The following is a 16,097-nucleotide window of genomic DNA, read 5'->3' on the forward strand; positions in this document are numbered from 1 at the left end:
AATACAGCTGATATGTTTTAACTCATATATTTATGAACAGATGACCAACATATTTAACGCAATAATGGCCTTTAGCAAAGATGAAGAATTATAATAGCTCTCTTTATTCTTTATTCGGATTTATTGGACTTAGAGCTGTCCTTGCACAGTTCAGCCTGTCGCCAATTAGAAATGCATTTTGAGTAGTGCCGCAGTGTGTGTGTTCATCATACAAACCCCACATACACAATTCTTCGGGTAGGCTGCAATTAAGCTACTCGTAGCTATTTAATTGCAGACTTTCTGTCCCTGAAGTGATGACGCGCATCTAAATACATGTTGTACATATGTGGTAAGAGTGTGCAGATGGACTCTGCATGTCCCTCGATGTCCTACAGTTAATTGCTTTGTCTGACCTTGTGCTGCTATGTTGCGATATAGTCTGTGTCACACTTTAATGTATCCAGGACAACCTGGATTTAAAAAAAAGGCCACTGCTCTCATACAATATTGATTTAGTGGACTGTATTTTTATATTCACTTCAAGGTGAGTTTATTGGAGTACACGTATGTTACAGTTACAGTTAAGGCTTGTGAGGATTGGAATTTACAAATAAATGTGCAGCCATTCTATAGGTACACATTCATGAATCTAATTATACCCAATATAAGAGCTGAATGTGTAGATTTGAAAAAAAATAATGTTCAGGAATATTCCCTGAATAATAATTCACAGAATAAAAAAGCTAACGAAAAAAGATTTTGGGGTCGAAACCATAAAGAATGCATTTACAAAGTACACTATAGCCGATGCAGCCACATTTTTCGTTTCCAGATTTGCTTTCAAAGTAACAGAAAATTAAATTCACTTATGCAATATTTTTTCCTGGCCAAAAAAGAAATGTTTTAGCTGCGCAAGATGATTGAAGTGATGCACATTCTGGTGTGCACCTGCCCAACAAATGGCCTCTGTTGTGCAGGTATGCTCGACTCGGAGGTTACGCATGAAAAACTTGCTCATTAACTGTGGCTGCTGTTATACATGATGAATTGAAAAATATCTTACACAGCTCACTACACAACACAAGCACACAAATAATTCAAAGTCAACTGCGAAAAAATTCTTTTATAGAGAGTGCTGTTTGTTATTATTGTCTTGGGGTCATACAGTGGGTTCTCACTAAAGCCATACAGTTCTTTTTTATGTATTGTCATGTTCTTGTCCATTAAAAAAATACAGCAACTCCAGATAATTAACCAAGTGGACAAATGGACGACAAGATGAATAGAAATACAAAAGAAACCTGTAAGGTATCCCCGTACCAATTACAAACAAATCTTAATAATAAGGCTAGATGAATAAAAAAAAAAAAAAGCCAACAGCCAACAATCTCACCATTAAATAATAAAGCATCTCTTGTTTACAGCCACCTCTGTAGAAGGAACTGACTGCCTCCCACGTTTCAGAGCATGATCTGTTTTCTTAGCTGTCCAGCAGGTTTCACAGGGGATTTATGTGAAGTGGAAGTTGACGAATGTGGCTCATCTCCCTGCCACAACGATGCCATTTGCCAAGATCTTATTAATAGCTACGTCTGCCACTGCCGGCCAGGTAAGTCGCTCATACGTTGCGGAGGTTGGTCTGCTGACATCAAGCCCACGCCGTCTGTTACATGAACTATTTGTTACATTGTCTCTCTCTGTCCCACTTTGCCGAAGTGCACTTTGCCATATGTAAAGTGTTTTAAATTCTAAAGAGCATGCATATTACTGTAAGTCAACTGAATAAGGTGGTGTAAAAGGTTACAATCATTCCTGTAAAGTTTCTATTCTTCCGAACCCTCTAATAGTCAATCTGCCTTTCTCTGGGGAACGATCTAGTCATACAGTACGAAAATACAGTGATAAATAGACGATACTTCTACTCCTCATTAAAATGTATGCGGCACCCATACTCTTAGCGAAAGCCTTTTCTTGTCTGTGCATAAGTGTGAACCCAAAAAGAAGAAAATCAATGTGGGGGCATCTGATTGATATTCACTTCAGAGGGTGGAAGTGGGAGAGCCAGGGCTCACCAGCGCACTCTGTGGGCTTTTGTTCCTGGCAGGTTGGACAGGCCTTCACTGTGAGGATGACATTAATGAGTGCCTTCCACAGCCCTGCAACCAGGGGATATGCGTTCAGGGTGATCCGGGCCACGGCTACACCTGTTTCTGTCGGCCTGGATTTGTGGTGAGACTCCCCACCTGTTTCTGCCTCTTCATTATTATATTTTTTTAGAATTAACCTTTATCCTCCTGCACCCTCAACTCCCTTGACAATCATCATTATTATGAAGCTATAATATTACTTCATTGTGCTGATAAAATAGCCGTGCCGCCCTGAATTGGAAACAACTGGAGCGCAAGCTCTCACACGGGTGAACAAGACTAATTTGGATCAGGACCAAATTAAGTCATGACAAATTGGTACATCAAGATTTTTTAGATAAGGAATCATGTTTGGTAACTCAAATTTAAATAAATCTCTCTAATACCAGTAAAATTATTTTTAGTGTGATATTCTCATAACAATGTTAAAACATTGAATTGAATAAAAAGAAATGAGGCAAGCAGGAACGGTCGGCCATGTCAAAAGGACCCGGGTCTTTCTGTACGGAGTTTGCATATTCTGCTTGTGCCGCCTTTGATTTTTCTGCTTGTGCTCTGCCTTCCTCTCACATTCCGAATTCATGCATGTTAATCTCCAAATTACATAGCAAAGGGCTAGAATGTGAATTTCTGAGATTGCCACTGAATGCTCTATGAAGGGTTAAAACCAATTTGGCCCAAAATACCTTATTCCTTGTCTTATGCCCCCTCCCCACTTCAAAAGGTCATTAGAGATTGGTGAAGTCGTTTTTGTTTAACTATGCTTAATACAAATAAACTCCACTGGCAAACTAACCTCATTAAAGCACCATTCATGCATAAGACTACATTTGCATAAATTCCCATAATTAAATATTACTTCTTTACTGTGAACTTTCTTTCATACTGTTAACATTATATACAGTTAGTGTTTCATTTCACACTCTCACGTCTACAGGCTGTTTATTCTGTGTACACAGGGGAGGAACTGTGAGCACAACTATGATGATTGCCTCTTAAATCCATGTCCAGAAGCATATTCCTGTGTAGATGGCATCAACAAGGTCACCTGCCTCCCTCCTGCAACGGATGCAGTTCCCTTGGAGACCGCACTCAAGAACATCACTCGCGGCTTTACACCACATGTGCAAATACCAACACTCAGCCTCTCGTCGACAGCTGAGGAATCCACAGGTACAAACCCACACTTTGTGTGTCCTATAGATGCGCGCCTGCTGCAGTGTCCTTATGGTGCCTTGAGATGATTTTATTCCTGGTACATAAGCATGCAAGATTGCATTAGTATTTTTGCTCACTTTTCTCAAGATTCATGTTGTGCTTGGCTTGATGCACTGTGTCTTGTGTATTTGTGTGTGTGTGTCTGCTGCTGCTGCTGCAGAGAACAAACATTGAAAATGAAGACACAGGTGGTCAGCAAATTGTCAGCCACTACACTGAGAAAGAATTCTAAACAAATCAATTCTTCCCACATCCTTTTCATTGACTATTCTTGGTCGTTTTGAAATGAGTAGAGACTCTGTGTTGAGTCATTTCAAACAAAAATGTCATTCCTATTTCTGGATTTTAAAAATTCATAGAGCCTATATAACTCGAGTCTAGACACATTTTAGGTACAATAAAATCGATGTTACTTTGCAAATGGCTTCACTCCAATTAAGAGATGTTGATTTACTTTATGGTGTTGCTGTCTCAATAAGGTTGCAGCGTGTTATGAGGCTATAATTTGATTATGTGGTTGTAAATGATTAGAATTATAATCAATCAAGATTCATGATTTTGGTAAATAATAACATCAAGTTATGTGCTTTTACATCTACCATCAAATGAGTATAGTGGAGTGTCTATAATGCAAAGAAGTATCTTGTGTTCAGTGTCTAAGTGTTAAAAGAAAATTAGGAAACACCACTTAGGCACCCTTGAGCAAGGTGTCTTACCATAATTGATCCTGACCAGATTAATATTGAATAGGGCAAACATTTGGCAAAAATGTTGATTTCACACCAAAGATAAAGGTCCAATCATTTCAACTCACAGATGAAAGGTACAGATCGCATGTACCATACGTTATTGCTATTGAATTGTGCTGTGTGAGAGGGGTGGCAGATTGTTTCTTCTTGACAGATGAGGTCTGCCTTAGCTTTGAAACTGTTCACAAAGCAGCAGAGCAGTTAAGCAGACCTATTGAACACAGATGAGCTTGAACCAATTCAGTGTGACACACTGAAATTCACTTTGGCCCAAACATAATGGAGTATTCCCAGCTACACCTGATGCATTCTACAGAGGCTTACATGTGTTGAGTCGAGGAAGGCGAGCTTTTAGAAACCATCTCATTTATGGACAGCTGAATTAGTTTGAAGGTACATGGAAACCTGCAAGTTTATCTGACCAGGTCAAATCTGAAAGAAAGCGGTGCCCATGGTGTTGCTCGAAATACACGTAGATGGTGCTTTTTTTAAACCCTTGCCTGCTTTATAATGTGTCAATAAAAATTAAAACACAGGCTTTGAGGTACAGTGACTTAGATTCACACTGTTGAACACAGCAAAGCTTGTTTCACAGACCAATATGTTCTTTTTCTTTTTCTACCATCACTGTGCACACAATGCCGTGCTCGGCATTTTGAGAGATGATGGCGATCCCAGAGGCCAGTGTTGGTGGAGAAAAGCTGACTGTCGTCAAGGAACGCTGACTTTGTTCTGTCTTATTGTACACCCGTCCAATATGAAAGTTCCAAGATCCAACACAAGAGCTTTATCTATATAAGGTTTTTGAAGACAATAGTTCTCACTTTGAATGATTGGTTTATTGATTGATCATAGATGTTTTAATTCAACAACATATTTATTATTGACTTTGCATTTCTGGCACTGTAGAACTTTACTTTCAAATTGAAGTCAGTCATTAACTCACAGTGTTGAAATTAGCCACAACTTCTACGACTACTACTTACATTTCGGACAAATCCAATATAGGTCCACACCGCTGTACACTACAAGCAAAATAATAAGCATACAGTATCACGTGTATTAAATAAGATCCTCCCTGACTGAATCAATCAATAAGCCTTTTGAATTTTTTTTCCTTCCACTTATTTCAAATACTTAAATGTGTTAATTGTAGAAAAATGCAGTTACACACACATTTGGAATGCTCATGAATGAAGGACAGCCCGAAGGAAGTTGTATGAGTTATGATTGAGTCATAGTCATTATTTAAATTCATTCAACAAAAATATAAATAGACGGGTGTGTAGTCCAAAGATAGAATTACAAAGCAAAAACAACAGTTAGACTGAGGATGCTGTTTTCTGCCAAATAACATCATCTGATGCTTCCTCTGTCACCTATCTTCTGTAGAAGAGATTTTTTTTTTTCAGCAAATATTGAAGGTAAAGAATGACCTTTTACCTTCCCTTGAGGCACAGAAATTGCAAGACTCCAAGAATGGTCCTTTGCAGTATTTTATCTCTATCCTGTGACAAGTTCAATCAGTCAGTCTATTACATTAACCAATAAATCAGGGATGAAACTAAGCTTAAACTCTAGTTTTTTTAAATAAATGGGACATAAAGTCTATATCAATTAAAAGTCATGAGGTAATGGCCAACCTTACAATAAATGTTCTCAAGCTCACATTTTACCCAAACTTTACTGTATGTTTTTTTTTTTTTTTTTTTTACAGTGGGATCACGCGACCATCAATTCTTTAACCTCCTTAATGGACGTGTATCAAGACAAGGTGTAATTTGGCTGGCTCTCAATGACTCATATTCCCAGCAAGAACACATTTTGTTCTTGTAAAATAAGAAAAGGCCTTTGAACAGTCTACAGTCAAGATAAACTCCATGGCCAGCATAAAAGAATTCTGACTCCATGTTCTCCCACATACATGCATATGTTTTCCGTTTACAACATCTTCCCCCAACATTCTTGCCAAAAGTCATTTGGCATAAGATCCAGCAAACCCGCAACTCTAATGAGTAGAAGCGGTGTGGAAAATGGATGTATGCTCTTCATTAGACACATCTGCACTAGATAATCACATCTAAGAAAAGTAGGGGACGCATTATTGCAGAGGTTAATGCCCAAACGTACATCTAAAATTTGTTGAAAATTATATCTTAACCATTTTTAAAAGATGAGAGACCTCACATGATAAGTAAAGAACAGTCCGACACTAAATATCCATCAACAATCAAGAGTTTTGTCCCACAACAAGACGTCAGTTTTATTACAGTGGCTGCTACAAAATGCTAAAACAGAGAAGTACTGGACTAGAAATTAGGCCAGATATGATCTTATCTGGTAAATCCAGTGCAGTGGCTATATCTTGTGAACAAAAAATATTTTCACTTTGAATATGGTGAATGACTTTAAACAAAAACCCAACTAGTCCAGTTTGCTAACTGATTGATTCTGTTTCATATCGAAATCAGTAACGTGGTCAACCTTGATGTGAACCCTAACCCATGAGGATTTTGTATTGTGAATATCGAATATTTAACATTTACAATTGTTGGCAATCACACATGTTAATCGGACACTTGCCTACTTTGCTCAGAAGGTATAAATCAGGGTCAAAAACAGCTAGTTTATCTTTGTGTGTGTACTAGGCTTCAGCAGATCCATTTCAAGATTGCCCGTTAGGCCTTCGGGGGCATTTTTTTATGGTATTTTAGGATGGAAATAACATGCTTTGATGTAATAATCCAGAAGTGATTTGAAGTGTTGTGCCCGTTTGTATTTAATCTTGAGTTACTTGGAGCTTTGTGTGCTTGTCAATTACAGAAGTGTACAACTCTCTCCAGTAGTTAGTATATTAGTTTGGTCTTTTTTTTCTATTCACATGACAACTCACAGATAATGTTAATCAAAACTAAGTATTCTGAATGATGAATATGCAAGTGTTCATTATGCTGTGATTGGTGAATGTATGTATAAATGTAAGTAAGTGTAAAACATCTTTTTTTAAAACAAAAAGGAGACCTTTGAAGGTGAAGCTGGAGCTAGCTGTTAATGAGGTTCGAGACTGCCTCCTTGCAGCAGTCTTGTACCGGATCAAAGACTACTTCACACTAAACAAGCTTTAAAATGAATGAAAAGCTTTGTCTCTGAGGGGTAATTTTACATCATCAGCACTGGCAACTTGTATTGCCAGGAGTGAACAACACAGCGCTGCACCGTTGCATTGTTGGTTTATCCTCATTAATTCACAGATCACAGTAGCTGTGCTCCTCATGATTCTCTTTTTTGTCAGCCGTTTTTCCTCAGGGTATTGGTCCTATAGCTTCCGAGTCCAAATGGGGTATTTAGGTAAACTTGCTCGGTAAATGCCCTGAGGAGCACACTGTCAGATCAAAAGTGCTTGTTGCCAGCCTATTAGGGCTTGATGTGTAACAAATATTGATAGCGGTCTCACTTGTGCTCGCTCGATTAATCATGGCAACAACTTAAAAGGAGCTATGCTGATTTCTCTAGTGTAATGAATGTTTTGTTTTGCTCCTGCTCCCCAGATAAGAACAGACAGAGCATGAGACAGGTGCATCCACAAATGTTTTTCAATTTAACACACTCCCCACTTTGACTTCTCAGTAACAGATTGCACCATTTCTTTTAAATCAGAATGATATTGGGCATGAGTACTCCTAACGGAAGTCCCAGCCTATCGTTTAAGTTGGTCTGCGTCGCTACGCTCAATAGGCCGGCAGGCAGAAAAACTTTAACAGGAGTGCCCCATAATGGCCTATTCTCACGGATGATACAAGACAAGTTATTCCACTATAAAACTCAGCGTGTAATAAACGTGCATGACTACATCCAGCTTCTCTCTCCTGATATTGCGCCATTTACATGCTTCACAGCTTTCCCGGTGAATAAGATGGCTTTCAGTTTGCCTCCACAGTGAGCAGAAAGGGGGAAAAAAAAGCTTGCAGAATGTTGAATTCTTTGCAGTTCTTTTCAAATGAAAGCAATCTATGATACTCTCGCTTCCTTGCTCGAGTTTTGAGCGATTTCTCTTATGTGTCTTTCAGCTGTATTCTATTTCTGTCACCAAGGTTATTTGATGGATACAGGTTTACACATTTACATTTTATACTGAAACAAAGCTGTAGCAAGAGACTCCAAGGAATACAAACAGGATGTTCTGAAACTTCTCAGATAGGCATGGAAGCTATTCCATGATGTTCCATAAGATCAGCCAGAGGAGCATCTGTGGGGGAAGATCAATCTCTGCAGAATATACCATAAAGACGCACAAACCTTTTTCTTCATTTCATCCTTTCTATTTGTATCTCCTCAGATTCAAACTATGTCCAGTATTTTGGAAATTCTTACCTGGAATTTGAAGGGATTGACCTCAGCACAATCAACAACTTAACTGTGAGATTTCAGACTCAAGCTGACTGTGGAACGATCATTTATGTGGGCCGAGGAACACATAACGTAGAAATGTTCATGGAACTTTTTATCCTAAATGGAACTCTGCAGGTAAAACTTGAAACACAAACACATTTAATACATTATTTGCCATAAAATGCAAATGTTGTTGATTTTGTGTCAATGGGTGATTTTCTGACATCTTCAATTACATTTCAAAAACAATTTTCTATCAGTACATCTTTTCCTGCAATGAAGAGGATGACGTTGCGAGGATTAAAACACAAATTCATGTTGATGACGGCAAAGTGCACATTGTCAACATCAGGTATGCTCTTCAAACCAATTGCCAGGGATGATCACGTTTCTTAATATCTTGTGTTTAGGAGTGGTAATTTCAATTTACAGTTCTGACTCGAGTTTGTAAATAAACACATCTGCCTTTGCCAATAATATTTCATTTAATGAGGAAGAAGCAGCCTATTCGTATCATAAGCTTATTAGCGTCACGTAACACGCAAAATATGTTCAATTAACACCTCAGGTGGTATTAACTTTCCATCCTTAAATATCCACTTGTGTCAAGTGTTGGAGCATTTGTTCAAATTAATGACTGTAAGTAAAACCAAGGGGACATAAGAGAAGGCATTTAAATTTTATTACAATTAAGCCTACATTTCAAAGAAGTGGGTCACATGCCACAATGCTGCTATTAAAAAGCATTATCAATCAATAGGAATGCTTTATTGGCTGTTCTTAAGACTTAATTTGCAATATTTTCATTATGAAAAGACTATCAATCAGGAACCAAGCGGAAAATCAATGTTTAAATGATTTAAAGTAAGGCCGCAAACCCTCTAAAATATTGTTCTTGAGTCTTGGGCCAATCTTACCATCACTTCTCAATAATATAGACATTTCCACAACTGAAATGACTGTTTGGCAATACCTCACCAGTAATAATGTTTCATTTTTAAATATTGTTTATTTGGTTGTAGTTGTATTTTTTTTTTTTCCTCAAAAGACCAAAACCATTCCAGCTTTTATTTTATTTGTTCTCGAGCAAGGCATGTAACCCACAACTATGTGTTGCTGCTTTTGACTGTGGTAAAAACGGAATGGAAAAATAATGAGGAAAACACAGCTTAATCCAAAATAACACAGCTGGCTCACCATTCCTTCTTTCCCATAACAAAATAGAAAAAGTGGGTATTTTTTTTTCCTGCACTGCTCTTCTAGAACAATACTAAACATTTCCCTACACTGCAGTTATTCTTTATGAAAATGCACAATTCAAGTGCACTACAATGATAAGATGATACTAAGCACAATTAAATGTGATAGCACATGAATACCAAATCTATATGGCACTGTTCACTGATTCCAGCGCTGCCATGCAATGACAAACAATAACAATAACTTTCCATACATTGTGAGATGACTCCAATTGTAGTGATATTTTCAAAAAGATTGAGAAATTACTAATTAATCATTAAAGTTGTTATAATTAATTAAGCCCTCAAAGAAAGAAATATGTAAATAGTAGTTATCAAAAAAACTTGACTGAGGTGTTGAAATGATCTTGGAGTACACGGGCAAGGTTGCACCTGCTCCCTCCTGGCCTGAAGAAACAAGTCTGGCCTAAATTGGTAAAAGCATACAAACCGGCCTATCAGGTTAGAGGGCTGCAAGGCTCCACCCCCTGTTTTTTTTTTCTCCCCTGCATGAAAAATACAACAGTGGTAAGAATCCATCATAATGTTCCGTCCTGAACCCTTGGAGACGTTTTGAGAACGAGAGCTGTCATAACTAGAGGGTCAAGAGCGTGGAAAAATGGTTGCCGGTGTCACAAAGCAAATACTTTGTAATTGTCTGATAGCGGACTCCGTCCATCTTTGTCTGATTTGACCCAAAGCTACAACACCATGGTCATCCTCGCCACCGAACTCATTATAGACTTTTAATATATCTTCCCGTCAAAGACACTTTTCAATATGTTAAATAGAAACCCGATGGGGCTGGCTTCTCAAGGACAATGTGACACTAGCTGCCCTCTGGCTGCTGGCCAGGCCGTTCTGGCAGACTGCTTCTAAATTAACCACCATTCCATGCAAGCAAGCAAGCTCTGAGTCTTGAGGAAGGACTTACATCGCTTGGAGTTGGCTCCCTGACTATTTAGCCAACATATGCAAGTTTTCAAAGTGATTGCTAAACTTTGGACCTAGCAACCAAGATTGCTGTGTGGACCTCCTTAGTTCCACTCTGGTATCAAGGGCTATCGGGGGGCGTCTGTGGCCTGAGTACCCTCAAGCTGTTGATGGTTAGTGCTGAATTGGCACTGATGTAATTATCTGGTCCCCTCTGTAGTTTCAAGTGGACTTTTTTTTTTTTTTTTTGACACCAACAATTGGGCGCTTCTAATATAGTGAGATTGTACCCAAGGGGGAACCTAAGAAATTATTTTCCGATTAATGTTGTTGAAGATATCATTGCTACTCAATGACAACCTCGTTTGTCACATTTTGTCTTTTATTAGAAATATTTAGCACCCAAAATGTTGTTCCTATTTGGTAAATATTAAGTCTACACACCCCAATTAAATGACATTTTTTGTGTTGTAAAAACAATTAAAAAAAAAAAAAAACGAGACAAAGACTTGTCCCACCCACTCTGGTTGTCAACGTGACGACCTCCGTAATTGCTCTTATGTGTCTCACTTCTTATTAGACAACACCTGGCTCCTTGTGAAGCGGAATTAACTCTTTCCGGTCATGAGAAAATCAGAAGTGCAACAAGTAATTTCAGGTTGGGTCATAAGATACCAAGAACAAACCACATCTTCATAGGGGGTCTGCCACATCACTACAGGGCCAATCAGGTAAACCTATGACATCATATCACTGAAGAAAATCTTAAGACGGAAATTTCAACTTGTACTTGCACACTCTCATTTAGAATTACTTGTAATTACTGCTCTGTGAAAGCAAAAAAAAAAAAATCACTAAATGTTGCACACTATATATAATATATATAATGTCCCATGCATAGTGTAGTCACTTCTGAAGAAACAAACATGCAAGGCATCATCATACGTAGTTTATGTTGTGGTTAAAAACTCTAAAATACATTTAATTCCCCATTCTTAGACTGCAAGGCCTTTCTCCAACTACAGCGGATGCATTGAAATGATTGAATTTAATAAAGTCAGAAGTTTGTCCATATCCAATGCGATCACCAGCTTCAATTTAGGGACATGCAGGTAAAGTATTTTTGAACATCAGTCGGTTTTGCTAAAATAGAGAAAATGACTCATTTTCAATGTTTGATCATGATGCTATTATAATTAATTGTCTATTTCCTTTGAGTGGAAATTGATGTTTTTTCATTTGACTGACCAACAGTGTCAACACAACCACAGCTCCCGCTCAAGCGCCAAATGCCCAGCATGAAATTTGTGGTGATGGTGTTTGCCTCAATGGGGGGACGTGTCATGAGCTGCAACAACCTGGCAAAGATTCACCTTCCTGCCTCTGCCCGCTTCATTTTACTGGAACGTTTTGTGAGAAAGGTGTCGTAATGTAAATTTCGTTTCTTGAGTTGTGAGTGTTTCCTGTTTTGCACACTCCGTAAAAAGAAACTTGTAAACCTGCGACTCTATTATGACTTCAACATTAGTATCTTCAAGATACAGACAGCTAGTAATGTTGGTTAATATATGCTGAGCCTCTTTGGGTAATAGGTTTCACATCGAGGCAGAAAAGAGTCGGCTGCATTAGGAATTTTGAGTGATGTGAATTATTCAGACATGATTAATGAAATGAAAGATCCATATAATCAGCTTGAACCATTTCTGAATGAGAATGCGACCTTGCGGCACTTGCTCATCCTTCAGCCCAAACTCTCAGCTGTTCATTTCACAAATAATTCTTTATACGACACGCTTAACTATATATGGGTCAACAGATTAGAAAAACAAAACAAACCCACTACAAGAGATTGATTCTGCAATACGTGAAACAATTTATAGCACATACGATGTGAACTTGATAATATGAACAACAAATAATCAGCTTTTGTGCCAATATTTCTGTACAAAGTTGTTTCTACCATTTGCTCACATGGCCAAAAAGGAATTTCTTGCTTACCCAACAAAATCTCAGACCCGTGAAGTCTCTTTTTAAAGACTAGCAGTGGGCCTTCAGATTAATTCCTGCTGACATTGTAAGAACTATCCCTTTCTCAAAATCATTCAGTGCAGTTTCTCAGGTTTAACGCAGTCCAATCTCATATGAGCACTCATCCATTGCTGCGCTTTGCAGTCCCCACTCGCAATGGCCTGGAGAAGAAGTCCATGGGCTGTTTACATGCTGACAAAGCCTTTGCACGTGTGTCACCATGGCAGCTTTGCTCGCTGACAACCTTGTCCTCACATCCTGTTAAATTAAGTGATAGCCACAAGAGAAAAAGAAACAAAGTCCTCTCTGCTCTTCGTTGTTTATCCAGACGTCATCTTGGCATGGAACTAATGACATTGACTTGTTTGTCTCGTTTGTTGAAATGCTGACTTGCATCCTGTAACCTTTGTATAGTTACATCCAGGGGACACATGCGTAGGCTGCTTACATTATGTTGATTTAAACTGATCTCATTTGTTTGTTTGTTTGTTTGTTTTTGTTTGGTTTTAAGTTTGACCATGGTGTTAAAAGCTTAAAAGCACCACTTGAAATGCAAACCTGCTCCAAGTTGACAACACCCAATTTACATGTTTATAATATTTATTTGCATTGTCCCGTATTTTGGAAAGATGTTTCACATGGTGTTGAAAATAATCTGACACAAAATCTACTCTGAGAAAAAGTGTTGTGTCCCACACTGGTGGCTGTGCTGCTTCACCGATTCTGCAAAATGTCCAAAGCAGGATAATAGCTGAGGTCAAAGTTCATTTTATTCTGAGATTTTTATTGCGTTACCTTTGTCAGTATATTTCACCAAAGCTCAGCAAAACTATTCTGAACAATTGCTTTCGCCTTGGATTTTTGCAACGCTTACTCCAAAATAAGTAACAGCTTCAAATACTACTATCTCAAATTCCCGGATAAACTTCTTAGAGTTTAGAATTATTTTGCTGTTGCCTCCTGCTGAGGCTCCTTACTAGAATGTTTTTCAAACCTAAAATGTGTACTGCTTTTTCAAGGTCAAAGGTTTTTGGGACAATGACACAAAAATGAAAATTTCCTAGTGCAGTTTGAAAATAGGTTACATTAATGCATGACACAGAATGGCTGAAGGTACCGTACTTTTTGAAATGACCTCCTGATAAGGTAGAACTTTTTGAAAGACATAAATGGGCCCTACCTGCCATCAGCTTTCTTTAAAATGATTCACTCAGCCAACATCCTACATCACACCTTCAGGAATTCAAGAAATAAGGACATAAGGTAATGAGCCATAGAAGGAGGTCATAATCAATACCGACTGAATAATTTCCCGCCTCGATGGTTTTTGTCTTTTATGACTACATCTTTCCCTCAAAGCCATTTTGTCCCCAACTAATCCTGGGATCACACAGCTTTCAATTGACAACTTGCAGAGTTGACGCAATGTCTTTGGGAAGATCTAGGACCAGCTAACTAGTCTTTGAAGAACCAATTTATCATAGCTTGAAAGTTTGACTGGCGTGACCGGCTTTTTGAATAGTTGATATCGTACTCTTACTCATCTACAAGGCAGCGGCCTGAGATTAGAGTCCTGACATGCAGGGTGGTAACATTAGACAGCCAGACATTGAGATCACAAATGTCATGAGGCTTGTTATGTGCACATAAAATCCCCAAAAAAAAAGTCTGCCTGACAGTTGCTTTGGATTGTCACCTCGTGTATTATAAGGGGGAAAATGTCATAAAAATTATTTGTTTTCCAGATTGTGTGATAAGCACCTGACAGTGTAATACTGCTAACTAATGTTGTAAACCAGAGGTGAATACCATCATCACCTAAGTAGTTGTTGCCCTATTTTTTAACATCAAGTGCCACTGCACATAATTTATACCGTACGCTGCCATGTGAAGAAAAAAAAAAGAATACAAAAAGCATTTCATGTCGGACACTGAGGTTACAACTCCCTGAGCTGAGGCTGGCCATTTTTCAATCTCTTTGTTCAGCAAGCTTTCAAGCACTCCGGCAGGTGTACAATGTCACCACTGTCTCATGGAGTTGATGACCTGAGTGGGCACCTCCTTCAGTTCCCCTTCAAGTCATACTCTGTCATCCAGAGGGAAATAACAACCCCCACGTAGACCTGACAGAGCATTGCTGACTGCTAATAGGCAAATTGCAAAGGCAGAAACCTGACAACCATGCTGGACGTCGCTAAAACTACACCTGCTGGCAACAACACTCCTAAATGAGATGTGTATTTAAACAAAATGTGCTGTTTGTTATCTTGTTTGCGGTCTGAACTGTATGTACTAGATATATAGGGGACGTCAAGCAACCACTGAGCAGGTGCATGTCAACATAGACGGGCTAACTCTCCAGGTCAAAATTCAGCTGTCTACCTGCATCTCAAAGAGAAGGAGCACATTTTTAAGGATGGCGGTTCAGAAACCATCTTTAAATAGAAGAGGAGGCTTATTATACCATCCAGTATCTCCCATCGACAAAACAGTCCTTTCATATTTACCATCCATCTATCTTCTTCCGCTTATCCGGGGTCGGGTCGCAGGGGCAGCCCAGACTTCCCTCTCCCGTGTTCCCAGGCCAGCTGAGAGACATAGTCTCTCCAGCGCGTCCTGGGTGGTCCACGGGGTCTCCTACCTTTCATACTTACCAAAGAGTCTAAATTTTTTCGCCTCAATTATATAACAGCCACTTTTGGCATCTCTAGAGCAGTGGTTCTTAACCTGGGTTCGATCGAACCCTAGGAGTTCGGTGAGTCGGTCTCAGGGGTTCGGCAGAGCCTTGACTGCGGAGGTCCGAGTTGGATTTGTTTTTTGAACAAGGTGATGATCATGTACAGCTCATTTTGTGCACCAGTAAAATACATTTATCTCTTGAATTTGAAAAAAATAATTACATTTTACTCTAAAGACGGCTTCGATGAATGCGCATATGAAACTGGTGGGGTTCAGTACCTCCAACAAAGTTAAGAACCACTGCTCTAGAGAGCTGTTTCCTCAGATGTTTCCTCTTATATAAAGGATTTACGATTTTGTTTTATTCTTTTTGCTTTTCCAGATTCCAAAGTGTACATCCCATCTTTTGATGGCACATCTTACTTGGAGGTGCAACCTCTCACATCCATCCTTCAGTCCTCGGACACCAGCAATAATGTACCGCCCCCTGTCAAGGACAGCAGCGTTATTCTCCATTTGACTGTGAAAACTCGATCTACACAAGGCACCATCCTCTACAGTGAGTACAGTCTCATTTTTATGTATAAGGGAACTTGAGCAATGCGGCAAGCACAGATAAAGCAGAATAATATGCATTTCTGTACAATCCAATTATGGTGATTGTGTTTAATGTTGCTTTTTTCTTGCAGATGTCCTTGCGAGTGCAAATTACCTAGCAGTTCTCATAATTGTGA

At 38.8% G+C, this 16,097-nt stretch overlaps 1 protein-coding gene across 1 annotated transcript in view; it reads left to right on the top strand.

The window, feature by feature from the left end:
- eys (eyes shut homolog) overlaps nt 1–16,097 on the top strand; it is a 108,541-nt gene that overhangs the window by 52,223 nt on the left and 40,221 nt on the right. Inside the window, exons 33-41 of the mRNA XM_037271004.1 lie at nt 1,467–1,591; nt 2,087–2,211; nt 3,089–3,302; nt 8,433–8,620; nt 8,746–8,837; nt 11,237–11,387; nt 11,656–11,768; nt 11,911–12,077; nt 15,746–15,922. Coding sequence (XP_037126899.1) covers nt 1,467–1,591; nt 2,087–2,211; nt 3,089–3,302; nt 8,433–8,620; nt 8,746–8,837; nt 11,237–11,387; nt 11,656–11,768; nt 11,911–12,077; nt 15,746–15,922 — 1,352 coding nt within the window. The remainder of the gene's footprint in view (nt 1–1,466; nt 1,592–2,086; nt 2,212–3,088; nt 3,303–8,432; nt 8,621–8,745; nt 8,838–11,236; nt 11,388–11,655; nt 11,769–11,910; nt 12,078–15,745; nt 15,923–16,097) is intronic.

Source organism: Syngnathus acus, chromosome 15 (genome assembly GCF_901709675.1).
Source record: "Syngnathus acus chromosome 15, fSynAcu1.2, whole genome shotgun sequence".
NCBI classification, from domain to species: domain Eukaryota; kingdom Metazoa; phylum Chordata; class Actinopteri; order Syngnathiformes; family Syngnathidae; genus Syngnathus; species Syngnathus acus.